This window comes from Apodemus sylvaticus, chromosome 20, assembly GCF_947179515.1.
Source record: "Apodemus sylvaticus chromosome 20, mApoSyl1.1, whole genome shotgun sequence".
Classification (NCBI taxonomy): domain Eukaryota; kingdom Metazoa; phylum Chordata; class Mammalia; order Rodentia; family Muridae; genus Apodemus; species Apodemus sylvaticus.
This window is the reverse complement of record NC_067491.1, coordinates 14,235,716-14,249,526: the sequence shown is the minus strand read 5'-3', so window position 1 is coordinate 14,249,526 and position 13,811 is coordinate 14,235,716. Positions and strand designations below refer to the sequence as shown.

The following is a 13,811-nucleotide window of genomic DNA, read 5'->3' as shown; positions in this document are numbered from 1 at the left end:
GAAGGAAGCGTTCTGGAGAAGGAAGACGGCATCAGCCTTAGAACATATCAGCCGAGCGGGTTGAGCAGTAGAGCCAGCTCACCATTTGACAGCTAAGTTCTGCACTTCCCCGTTCTTATCCTCCAGCAACTTCAGAATCATCTTCACCACTTTCCGTTCGCTGTCATCATCCAGCTTGATGGAGTCTTTCTGCAGTTCTGTCATCAGATCATTTGTAGCCATAAACCTGTCAACAATGAACATTTGTTAATAAAAAGAATTTAGATCATTAAAGCACTGATTTTCACATTTAGTGGTGTTTTCTTTTGCACAAGGATCATAGTATATTATAAAAACTCAACTAAGTAAGTCTACAGAGAAAAATTTAAATGCCACAAAGAAAAGGATAACAGAATATACTTAAAAAACAAATAGGCACTTACAATTTTTATTTATGTGTATGAATGGTTTGCCTGCATGCATGTATGTTCACTACATGTGTGCCAGTTGGATCTCCTGGAACTGGGAATACAGATATGGTTGTGAGCCACTGTGTGGGCACTGGTCCTTTGCAAGAGCAACACATTCTCAACCTCTCATATGCCGGCCGCCTCCTCAGCCCCTCAGAGAGTCACTTCAAAGTTCTAACAGGCTCCTACATCAAGACACTAGCCAAAAAATGATTATCCCCAGATCAATCTTGATTCCAAATTTACTAATAGGACATTCTTCCATTCTCATTAACTTTGTGAGGTGTGGGAGAAAGCGCCATGTTCTTTGCATGGGATTTGATTTTATTTACAATAATCTTAAGCACAAATACTAAGAATATCTTCCTTGAATATAATGAATGTTGAACTGGGGGATTACACACTACAAGTAACTGAATACATATACAAATTACTAGTTATCAAAATGGGCTATCAAAACAGTGAAGAAGCAATCCTAGAGTTTCTCCACTAGGAAGTATTCCTCCTTCCCCTGAGAACAAGGCAGGGGCTGGAGACATGGCTCAGCAGTTAAGAGAACTTATTGCTTTCCCAGAGGACCTGGATTTGGGCCCTGGAAGCCACATGACAGCTCACACCTGTCCAATGCCACAGGATCTGACACTGTTCTGACCTCTGTGGGCACCAGGCATGTGTGCAGTACAGACATACATGCAGGCAAACAATCTCTCTCTCTCTCTCTCTCTCACACACACACACACACACACACACACAAAATCAAAATAATACAAAAACTTTACAAAAGAACCATAGACAAAGATTTAAAACCAAACAGACTGAGAAAAAAAAAAAACAAAACAACAACAGTGGTCTACCATTTGATCTCTGATTTAATAAAAGAGTTCAATATTCAGTAGAGGAAAATGTAAAGTGTTAGTTTTCCTCCTCGCTCCCCATCTAGGTTAAAGAAAATTTATTGGTTAAATGCCAAAAAAATCTCTTTTAAACTGAGAAACCCATCTATAACTATAAAGAACTAGGATGATAATCAGGTAACGTGGTCACTAAACTATGTGGTAATGGTGGCAAGACAATTTGGTAAGTGGTTAATATAAGGTAATTTCGAGGATAATTTTAATAATTAGGAATTAATATTCATTTAACAACATCAGTTTTAAACTACATGAAAGCACATAATTCAATTTTTGTCAAGTTCCATAAAACTGCTAAAAAATACCTTATGTTCACATTGATAAGTTAGACAGGTACTTCTGAAGCTCTTCCCATGATAAAATAAAACAATATTAAAATCAAAGTTTCAATTAATATTCCGAAGTGGGGAAACTGCCTAACACATTTAAATGTAGGTATAAGAATGTCTTGGTCATAAAGTAAAACATAAGAATTGTTTTACTGCTGTGGAGTGATACCATGGCCAAGGTAACTCTAGTAATGAAAAGCATTTAACTAGGGGCCTGCTTACAGTCGCAGGATGTGAGTCATTATCTCAGAGGGGAGCATGGGGGTACACTGCTCCAACAAGGCCATACCCCCTCCTCAGTATGATCCTTACCAACAGTTCCACATCCTGGTGACTGAGCATCCAAATAGAAGCCATGGGGGCCATCCTTTTTCAAACAATCACACAAAGCTGTGACAGCATTTTAAATCTCTCTCCTTAGATATAGTAAATGTTTAATAATACTTTATAACCTCTCATGGTTTATATAATACCAACTGTCCAATTAGTCACAATAATAATCGGATGTACGGAAAAAAAACCCTAGACAATCCAAATAACAAGGTGTTTGTGGGTGCTGATCATTCCACTGGATAGAAGAATGGATACATTCAAACGACAAGGTGCTGGTTCTGATGGCTCTATTAGAGAAAAGAATGGATACATTTTTTTCCTCAAAGGCAGAGATGACACACACAGTCTTCATTTGCTGGGACACATACACAATCTCATCCTTACATTTTTTTTTCAAGAGTTTATTAGTTTTATCTAAAGCTTCAAATATACTCATCTTACTAAAAATAAAAAGCACCCTGGCATATCAATGCCCACCTACAATTACTAATTTAACAGTGAATTCCCAGGTGTGTGTAAGTCTTGAGGAATAAGGCCTGACTGTGTTTGGCCTTCCTATTTCTGTTAGTCACTTAGTCTACCTAGTCTTTTGCATGCTTCTGTGGTTCTCATGACCTGTCAATTGGGAGGTGTGATCAGATGGAGCAGGGTCAAGGTCACACTCAGACAAATGAGTTTGAGGTTAGACAAAGCTACTTGAGATCCTGTCTTAACCAAACTCTTACTCTGACTATCTGAGCCCATCACACAAGGCAAAGCGGGTGGCGGGAACTGCAGAGCACCTCTCGGAATAAAGGACTGCCTGGCTGTTTAGGCTGTGCAGTGTTGGAACATAGAAACAAGTGGTCTTGGTCATTTCATCAGAGATAATGGAAATGCAGGCTAATGCTGGAAACGGCCGCAAGTATTCAGTAACCATGTACCGAGCAATCAACATACCAGGCAGGCATTCTACAGGCTGCTATAGGTTACTTGGGCTAGCCCAATCAGATGCAAGTCCCTGTTGTTTCAGAATTTACAGCACAATCTAGTAATGGGAATATTAAGTTGTAAAACTCCATATATGAACAAGTATTTGCATAATTATGAACTGACATAAATACTAGAGGGTAAAGCAATGTATCATCAAGAATACTGCAGATGGAGAGATAAAGAGTGCTTAGTCTAAGGACCAGAGTTTGGATCCCAGCACCCACCCACACTAGGTGGCTACAACTGTTAACTCTAGCTCCAAGAGATTTAATTCCTTATCCCCATCTCCAGACACATGCTTATGCATACACACACACACACACACACACACAAGAAAGGACCACATCCAGATAAGATGTCCAGTAAACAGGAAGGAATAAGGGCTCCACAAGGAAAGGAAAACTGAGGCATAATGAGAAGACAAAATTATTCTGGAAAGGGGAGAAAAATGATGCCAGGTAAGCAAGAGACAGGAATTTAAAAGATCTGTATCACACAGCAGGACTTCAGGTTTTGGACTAAGTGCAATGGGAAGCTACCAAAAGGTGTACAGGACAGACAGTCAGGAAGAGAAATGACTGGACGCGCTTTCCAGAGGAACCATCATCACAACCAACACTCTGGAAAGAGCCAAACATCAGTTAGCTGGGCTAGAGACAGGTTATAGGAACTTCTAAAGCTTTAAAGACTCTGTCGACTGAGTGACTAACAGAAATAGGAATTGTAAACACAGTCCATATTCCTCAAGGCTACACCTGGGAATTCACTATTAAATTATTAGTAAGAACTACACAAATATTCCCCCTCCTCTGCAGCCCCATGCAGACAGCTGGAAAGTGATGACAGTCATCCACACACCCTCCACCAGGAGGACTCCTGGTGTCAACTTCCACACCGCAAACAGCTCTCTTCCGGATGTTGTGCCTTATGGTTCACATTTACACTTCTGCTGACGGCTTTGCTGGTTAATATAGCCCCATGCATAACTGGAAGCACCATCTAGCATTTCTATATACAAAGGGCTGTGGAGTGCCTTCTGGAAAAGTGTGTTACATAAGCTTCATTCAGGCATATACTGAAAGTGCTATTGACTGTGAGTTCAATGTTTAATCAACTGTGTAAAATAAAGTGTTCTTAAACTTAAGTAGACATAAAATTATTTACATTTTAACTAATGAAAACGCAGGAGCCAGGGGCTCACAGAAACCAAACTTCAGTCTCTCATGGACAATGGTTCAGGGTAGTATCTGTTGATTCAGATTTGAGGGATATACTCTTCCAGGATATGTCATACAGACAGTAAGGGCTAACTCCTTGAACTTGAATTTAAGAGGTAAAATTAAAAGTTCTTCAGAATGGATTATATACAGGAATGAAGGACACGCTATAAGAAAGGAGTGAGTGGAGACTTGAGGCCTGACTGCATGAGCAGCTGAGGATGGATGCATGCATCCCGGACAGCAGGCTAGGTCTACTAGCTAGGACAGTGAGGAAGAGCAGAGGTGAGGCCAAGTAGTCAGAGGCTGAGTCTGACTGTCACAGTGCAGCCACTGTCACCTGCAGGTGACACCTCAGCACCCCCTTTACACGCCATGACAAAGGAGCAGCTGCTTACCTCTAGGACTGGATACTCTTCTAATCTTCAGCAAGAGCAGTGAACAGCCACTACCAACTGAGCTGATGGCTACACCTAAAGCATATCGTTTCATTGGACTTAAACAATTTCAAAGAACATCCAGTGCAGATAAGTCTCTACAATGAAACTATGACAGTCACCCTCTTCTTAAAGAATTACTTTCCTTTAGAAGGAAACGTGGGTACTTCCTAGCAATTCAGCTTTCCATTGACTAGGAAGGTCTCCCCCAAAGGATTTACTGAGGTGCAATTTAAAACTGCTTCCTCATGCCCTTCCAAACAGTCCTTGAATAAACAAGTTCTTCCCAGTGACCTCTGAGAAACCTACAGCTTTAGGAAGAGTAAATGACACCAGGGATGTTCAAGTGTGCTAGCAGTGCTTAAATATAAAACAGAAGAGCAGAGAAAACTTATACTAAGTCCATCACATGAGGTCACTGATGGGATTTTTGGGAGAGTGGCTTTAATAAGCTCAGACATCAGATAAGTTTTGAGTTCTTTGTGTGGTCAGAGTAAAAGAAGCAGCTATGATTTGTTGGGGGAAATTCTATTGGACAAAGTGAACGAGGCTCTAGAGGGGACGAAGGAAGACCAAGAGACTAATTTGAGAAGTATTTCCTACAGGACTACAGGAAGGCTGGGAGAACAGCTGCATCAAAGTGCTATTCTACTTGCAATCTCCAGCAAACACTAATTCAATAAGCCAAAATGAAGATTAAGACAGGAGGAGGGAATATAAGATCCTCAGCGTTAACTTCCAGTCCAATTATGCAATTACCAAGTGAACATAGTCTTCAGGCAAGACAGTTTACTCAAATGATCAGTAAGTATTTGGGGGTGGGGTGGGATGGGGTGAGTGGGCTCGAGCATCAGCAGGAAAACTCGGATTAAGCTCTTATTATTGAAAGCTTCTTGAAGAGAATGTACTCATTCCAGGTAACAGCACAGAGAAGCAGAAACCATGCTAGGGACATGTGTTGTTCAGTGAGGAACTTTCACCACCTCCATACATAAACAAAACTTTTAACTACAGCAGAAATCTAGGTGACCTGGCTGGAATGCACCATCCAGCAATCAATTATCGTTCAAAGATTTTAGGTATATACAGTCCTTTTCCCATGCCTTACTACAGAGCTATGAATGAACCTGGAATAATCTGTCTACATGAGCAAAACTAATTTTTGCTAATTTTGTAAGTTGCCTATGACATTCCTTCTCTCCCTTCCAGCAATGAATTCAAATCACAGCTGATCCTGCTGTACAAATCAACATACAGGAAAATCAAGTCAGCTCTAACCATCATCCGCCTTAAAAAACTTAAATGGCAAACAAGTTGGTAGTTCTTTTATTTCTTTTTATTTTAACGTGCAAACCCACATTTTCAGCTCTGCAATAAACTCTCAAGTTCCCTTAACAGCCTTGAGAGCCTAGGGTTTCTTTACAGGCCTAGATCTTTACTAACCTTAAAGTATTCAGACAGAAACATCTGCTCATATTTAAAACACCTAAACAAACTTTGCCACAAATCACTAGCAACATCATAAGTCATTTTAAAATTCCACCAAGCAGCATGAAATTGGTTTTACAATAGTTTCTTGAAGGGATTTCTCAAAATTCTCCCATGTCCTTCCTTCTTTAACCCTGGATCTAAGATGCCATTCAAGCATTTCAGGCTTTCAAAGAAGCCAGCTGTCACAGGAACTAAGCGTGCTCAGGTGAGATCAGATTTCCCTGGGCTGCAGAGTCTCGGGTTAAAGAGCACGTGTTTGCTCTTCCAGAGGACGTAGTCCGTGGTATCTTCACAGTCCTCCTTCACTCAAACATCTGTAACTCTAGTTCCAGGGGCTCTGGTATTCTCTGTTGACATCTGAGGGCACCAGGTACACACATGATGCACACACATATACACAGGCAAACATTCATATACACAAAATAATCCGAAAAATCAAAAAGGGCTGGAGAAGATGGCTCAGCGGTTAAGAGCACTGGCTGCCCTTCCAGAGGTCCTGAGTTCAAGTCCCAGCAACGACATGATAACTCACAACCTTCACATAATCCGATGCCCCCTTCTGGTATGCAGATGTACATTAAATACAACTTTAAAACAAAACTTTTACTAGCAAGACCTCACTGAAAGCCCTCCACACATATGGAATCTCTTCACTTTAGTGTTCTCTGTCACTTACTACCAGACACCTACATATTACGGAGATGATTTAACTCTTCAATACGCTTGTAACCATCCAACAAGCAGATTTTCTGGGGATAAGCAATACTGTCCAAACTACTCAGAGCTCTGCTAAAGAAATTAAACATCACATCAAGATGAATTTAGAAGCAATTGAAACTTAGGACCTGACTCAGCGTCTCTAGCACAGAGCAGTCACCAAGCACTCACGCAGAGAAGTCCTAGCTCTACTTGCTGACCTGTAGATCCTTAACCCAGGCTCAGTTTCCGAACTGCACCAGAAATAAGGATAAATAAAACCAAGCAGCTAAAGCTCGTAAGAACCATAAATATTATTATGCATAAAATAAGAGCATTTTCTTAACCTCTTCATTCTCTGCAATAGTCTGATCCACTTATGGTAAGGTAAATGAAAGCGAGCTGTCACCACCTAGTTCCTACCAGTACTGACAAGAAGAGTACTGATACTCAGCGCATCTCTACCTGAGCTTCCGCTCTGTATCTACAGAATCAGATGATGGTCAACTCATTTGTATTCTTCAGTTCTTACACTCCTAATGGTCTACGGACCTAAGTAACTAGTATATATGGACCTATAAACTCTAGTTTATATGGAGGAGTAGTGTCTGAGTGCATTGTTTTTAGGGGCAAGACGAGATGAGAACAACTGCTCTAAGGTACACTGACAGTGGATGACGACTTGTCTTCTAGAGGGTTACCTGAATTAGCATTGATTATTTAAAAAAAAAAAATCATTTCCCCAAACCAAAGCCAAGTACAGGCGCTACCAACCTTAGATAAGGGGACACACAAATGTCACCTCCTTCACTGAGTCCCTTCACTTCATTTAGTCACAACGTCAGCACGACTAAAATTCTAAACACTAAAATTAAATATTTTTCAATTAAATGAGACCATGATTTAAATTCCACAAAAAGGTCTTTTAGATTCCTAAAGTTTATGCTTAAGTTTACCTTTTCTTCCTCAATGAGCAGCATTGTTACCGAAAAAGACCTATACTCAAGATTTTATAACTATACATGATGCAAACCTCTTATAAGTGAAAAGTTAATCTCAAATTAAATACATTTCCCAGGACCTCACAATTTACAGCAAGTCATACAGGACTGTTAGGAGGCCAAATTCTCCACCACGAGAATAGTCTTTCTTCCTTCTGGAAACATTGCCGTTCCTTACAAACATGCCTAAGAAGCTCTTGACATTGGGGCATGACACTGCCACTTACAAAGTTCACCCTAGAAAACCACACAACAGCTATCTAAAACCCACACACATAAAGACATTACACAATGCTCATTAGCCTGCCTACAAATCTTCTGTCAATTTAAAAGTATTTAACACAAATCTTGGTACTTACATCAGAACTAAACTTCTAATGAGAACCAAGCACGACTTTAAAAAGTGATGTCTATATAATGAAAATATAAAAAACATAAGCTCAAATGTTTTAATCTTGAAAAATGCTTAATATTTAATGTATAGAGTGCTTCGATCCCAGAGAGTTAGTAGATGGCTAAAATATAATTTATTTTGCCTACATGTTTGTGTAAGAATGTTGGATTCCCCTGGAACTGGAGTTACAGGCAGGTGTGAGATGTCATATGGGTTCTGAGGATTAAATAACAGGTCCTCTGGAAGAGCAGTCTGTGCTCTTAACCTCTGAGCCATCTCTCCAGCCCCTTTATAATTATATGTATATAATGTTAAATTCAGGGAAGTTACTTTTACCAAAGAAAACATTCACCAAATTCTAGAAAGATGGCAATACTTTCGGCAGTGCTTTGGCTCACTCCAAGGTAGAAATCCCTGTAGTCTGGCATCAAGGCATCCTTATTTCTTTCATAGTAGTTCTCAAAACAAAAACCCAGATGTGCACTTTTTTTTTTTTTACAGGAAATTACTTCAGTTAATAGTTGCATATGCAGTATCACCACATGAAATGATTGTAGTCTTTCAAAAACAATCCATGAGTCTGTATAGTTATAAAAACAAAACTGTAAGATCCCAGCTGAGGTGCTGCCTTCAAGCAAAAGTTAAATGGAATCAGAGAGAAACTCAGCACTTCTACAGGAAGTCCCCTCTCTCCGAGGGAATAACACCCACACCTTATACAGCTGAGCTTACAATGCATGTCTGTTTCTTTCATTCATTCATTCATTCATTCATTCATTCAAGACTTCAACTGTGAGTGAGCAAAGATCCAAAAGGAATCAAACTCATAACTCTCAACAGCTTAAAAACGAATCCCTTCAATCTTCACTCTGGGACCTAGAACCAAACCTAAAACTTCAAAACGCTCCAAACATGTCATTTTCTCTGCTTCCCAGATCTTCTTCAGGGAAAACTTTAAAAAATGGAAATGTAAGACCCAGAAGATCCCTAGGCACCCCCCCTCCCCAAAGTTCTTGGTGGTTCTGAGTCAGAGAAACGACCCTGCATGTATCTAACCCGGCACTTTAATGACTTTAACTAGAAACAAAGGCATTATTTTCCCCAGGTCCCCCTTCACAAATTGGAAAATTGCTTCAGATAGGATTTGGACAAATCTTCAGGTGTTAAAGCAGTTCACACAGCAAAAAAAACCAAGCTCCTAGACTAGTTTTAACCAAAGATTGTTTGTTCTTTTTAAATGCACAAAAGACTGTAGGGCCCAAAGCATTACAGAGAAAAACTTAGGGATCAAAGAAACAGCTCTTATCTTTTGACAGAGGGTCAACTGGCGTGGGGGGTGGGATGTTAACAATCAGTGTAGCATGGAAAAAAACAGACGAGGCTAATGTGTGAAGACATGACACCTTCGATATGCCCGAGATTCAGAACCAACAGTTCAGGTCTTGCAGAACACAACTCTATGATTAAGCTTCACGGCTCGCCAGCCTCTCTTTTCAAGATTCGTTCGCTTGGCAATCCAGCCCTCTGGCCATGACTTTGTATCGGGATGTGAGACGGAAACCCCAACGTCCTGCGTGGATTCCATCCGACCGGGAGGAAAGTGACAGGGATGCTGGCGGGAAAACCCTGCAGGCCAAGTTCCCCCCCCCCCAAGTCGGGCTCCCCTCCCCCTTTCTTGCCACCTTCGCGAACAAGAATTATCCAAAGAAAAAGTACACAATCCAATCGGCGGAGGCCTGGGCAAAGTTGATCGCGGCACCCATCCCCAGCCGCGGGAAAACCTGGGCTGGAGACCAGCAGGATGGCCTGGCGCCTCGGGAGGACCGGGGAACTAGGCCCGGCCGCACGCCTCCCGACCGGGCAAAACTCCCTCCCCAGCGCAGCCGGTGCCTTCGGCCCTGGGCGCTACCTGGGACGCGTCCCTGGGGGTGGACAAAGGATGCGACAGGGACGCCGGGGCGCGGAGGAGCCCCGGTGGCCGGAGCGGACAACGGCCTAGTGGAGGGATGGGGGAGGGGGTGGCAGGAGACCCGCGGACCGAGGGGTGGGGCACGGCCTGTCGCGCGGCCCCGGCGGCGGCCGCCCTCCACCTACCCCCGAGGTGGGGTTAGGGTCGGATTTCAGCCTCACCTGAAGTCCTTGTCGCTGGATGTCATTTTTTCCAGCAAGTTGGAGATGTGGTAGGAAGCGCTCGCCATGTTGCCGGCCTCGATCCCGCCTGCTGGCTCGGTGGCTGCTGGGCCCCGCGGCCGGGGCTCCTCCTCTCGTTGGCGGCGGCGCCCGCTTCCAGGGTCGCAGCGCGACGCGGACTAGGGAAGGCGCTTCGACACGACGTCCAGTCCCCGGCCAGACGGGGACGGGGGAGGAATGGCTGCCCGGGGCTAGGGGGAGGCCGAGAGAGAGTGACGGGGACGGCCTAACGACGGCGCTGCTCGCGGGGCAACGAGCTCATAGGCGGCGGGACGGATGGCTGGGCCTCGCCGGGAAGCCAGACACTTGCGTTCGGGCCGTCTCGCTCCCACTCCCTCCGCACTCGCTCCCTAGGGCAAGAGGCCAAAGCCCGCCTCCTTCGCTGGGAGGGCGGGGGCGGCCGACGCAGGGCGCTGCGGGGAGGCGGGGTCGGAGTTCACCGGAGCTGCCCCGCGCACTCTGCGCAGGCGCGGTTTACAGGGCCGATTCCATTGGTTGTGTCGGCTGTCTGTCTTCGCGCGGGCCGCCTCTCGGGAGGAATGACAACGCCTCAAGGGCTTTTTCTCGCGAGACCTTAAAGCGACGGTTAAAGGACGGGCGGTGAGCATAGAAGGCCGGGGTTCCGAAATTGCTCCTTGCTCCTCCGTACGACATTAAGAAGGAAGATTTATGCGTTTAGAAGCTCGTGGGGCTTGTGGATGATGATGATAAGAGCTGGCCTGGAGGCCAAGAGGTGCACTGGAAAATGAGCTCTCCTTCCGAACCGTACGCGTGGCCGAAACTGTCCCCTAACAACCATGCTGTATGGTTGCCACGTGAGAACCACAAGTCCCACAATTCAATATGGGATACGCGAAGGACGTGATTGGCTGTTTGAACCTGGAGCTTCTTTATTGGTTCCCAGGGTCGGAGAGAATGCTGGGATTTGCAGGCAGGCAACGCGGTTATGCTAAATAAAACCTTTCCATCAGCGTGCGATGTTTCTATCTTGAGTGCATATTTCCCTGTAAACATCGTCCCCCGCCCCATCTTCACGTTGTGCTGTTATTTCGGGCAAGCGCCTTGCAAAATTTAGTGTTTCGGTGGGGGCGGATCCTTAGCACTAATCTTTGCTCTGCTAAAAGGCCTCAGGGCCTCAGGACTTAAGTTTGGACGTGCTCCGTTCGTTCATCCTGGAGAAAGCTTTTTTGATTCAATCTAGGTCCTAGTAGGGATACTCTCCAGGCCAAACGTGGATGGTGCACACCTCTAGTCCGTGATCAGTAGAGGCAAGTGTGGGAGAACCTTGTGAGTCTCAAGTACAAAACCAGCCTGGTCTCCAAATCGAGTCTCAGGCAAGTTAGGGGTATCTAGTGCAAACCTGTCTCAAACGGGTGAGCTGGTGGGGAAGTATCGTTACAGATTGTGGTCTGGGCCTACATCATTCGGTGGTCGGCTTCTGTGCACTTAGTCTTGAAATGCAAGTCTAATTGTGTCCACATACACTAACACAGCCACCAGAGATCAGAGGTAAAATGTACAACTGTTTACTATCCAAGTTTCCCTAACTTCAGTATTTCACAAAGAGCCCAATGAAGAGTTGGAAGGATCAGACTTTGGTTTGGTTTGGTTTTTTTTTTTTTTTTTTTTTTTTATTTATTTATTTTATTTTATTTTATTTTTTTTTGAGAGAGAGATTTGTGTTTGGTTTGGTTTAGTTTGTTTTTTTGAGACAGGGTTTCTCTGGGTATCCCTAGCTGTCTTGGAACTCACTCTGTAGTTCAGGCTCCTCTCAAACTCAGATCTGCCTGCTACTGCCTCTGCCTCCGGAATGCTGGGATTAAAGGAGTGTGCCACCACGCCTGGCTAATGATTTGTTGATGTTTATTTTACATGCGCTGGTGTTTTCCCCATGTGTATGTGTCTGGGTGTCAGAACCTCTGGAACTCCAGTTATAGACAGTGTGTGATCAGCCCTGTGGGTGCCAGGACTTGAACCCCTAGTCCTCTGGTAGAGATGCTCTTAACCATTGAGCCATCTCTCCAACCACCACCACCACTCCCGCCCCCCATAAATCTGTAAAATAGTTCACTGATTCCAGATACTTCCAGTCCCAGCAAAGCTACCTGATTTTTTTTCTTTTTTTCTTTTTTTTTTTTTTTTGCTACATTCACCAAATTACAGTGCCCAAAGAACTATTACAAGTTCAGAGTGCTTTTATTGACCATATATATATATATATATATATATATATATATATATATATATATATATATATATATATATATATATATATAAACATTAGTGGGCTTTGTGTAGGCTTTTTCTTTTCCACAATGCCATACATCTTTCATTTTACCCCAACTCTATCACTGTTAGGCTACTTTTATCAAACTTTACCATTTCAGTTCCCATTTTCTTAATCTGGGAACAACTTTTACACGCTATTAATATAAACCCCCCAACACACACAAGCAGGTCACTTTCTCATGTAAATCTTAAAAACTGTAAACCTTAGCTGGCTGATAATAGTCCTTCCTCTTACTTAGAGTGTGTCCAGGAAGACACCAAATAACGACCTGTTTTTCAGTGTGCACCTATTTCCCAGCTCCCAACAGACGACGTTATTGTAGCCAGACACCAAGGACATGGACCAGGTTCCATTCCACTTATTATGTATCTTAGATAATTCACTTAACTCTCTCCAAGTCTCAGTTTCTTTGTGAGAAAAATGGTGACCTTTAGAGTATTGCCTTTACAGAGTCAAAACTTTACATTGTAGTATTGTAAGACCTTGACCCCGAAATAAATACCCGGTCAGTGGTATTTATTTTGAGAAGCCCTGTAGAGAGACACCGAGATGCAGATGGATGCAGAAGCAAGAGGTTTATTTTCTGGCAAGTCGGGGTTGACCTTTAATTAGTCCCCCTAAGGCCAGTTACTAAGAAGGCAACCCAGAAGGGCTCTTACAAACAGTTTTTATACTTTTTAGGAACACAGGTTACATCAGCAAGGTTACAGTTCAAACTTACTGGTTAAGCATGTTGACTTTTAAATCTATTGGCTAGCAAGATGACACACATTTGAACTCTACCTGGGACTTTCCAGAGGGTCAGGTGACTATCAGTCAATACTTTCTGAGATTTTTTTTTTTTACTCAAGAATGTCCCTGTGGGTAGAGGAACAAGATGGAACTTGACCTGGCCTTGACTCCAGACAGGAGGGGGAAGGTGTATGGAGGGTGTGGGACTGGAAACCCCTTAGGGTTCCTCAGTATTAGCCTATAATCTCAGTCATTTGGGAGACCTCGGCATGAGGATCACCTGTTCCAGGCATGTCTGAGCTACAGAGTCGGTGAAGGTTGGTGCCTAACGTTCTCAGAAGGAGAAACAACGTGGGCCAGCCGAGCACC

The 13,811-nt window shown here is 43.3% G+C and overlaps 1 protein-coding gene across 1 annotated transcript in view; it reads right to left on the bottom strand.

Annotated features, from left to right (window-relative positions):
• Window positions 1-10,809, bottom strand: part of Cand1 (cullin associated and neddylation dissociated 1) — a 36,517-nt gene extending 25,708 nt beyond the window's left edge. Inside the window, exons 1-2 of the mRNA XM_052164808.1 lie at window positions 10,361-10,809; window positions 83-226 (exon numbers count right to left, since the gene is read on the bottom strand). Of these exons, the coding sequence (XP_052020768.1) occupies window positions 83-226; window positions 10,361-10,428 (212 nt within the window). The 5' untranslated portion in view covers window positions 10,429-10,809. The remainder of the gene's footprint in view (window positions 1-82; window positions 227-10,360) is intronic.
• Between the last annotated feature and the right edge of the window lie 3,002 nt (window positions 10,810-13,811).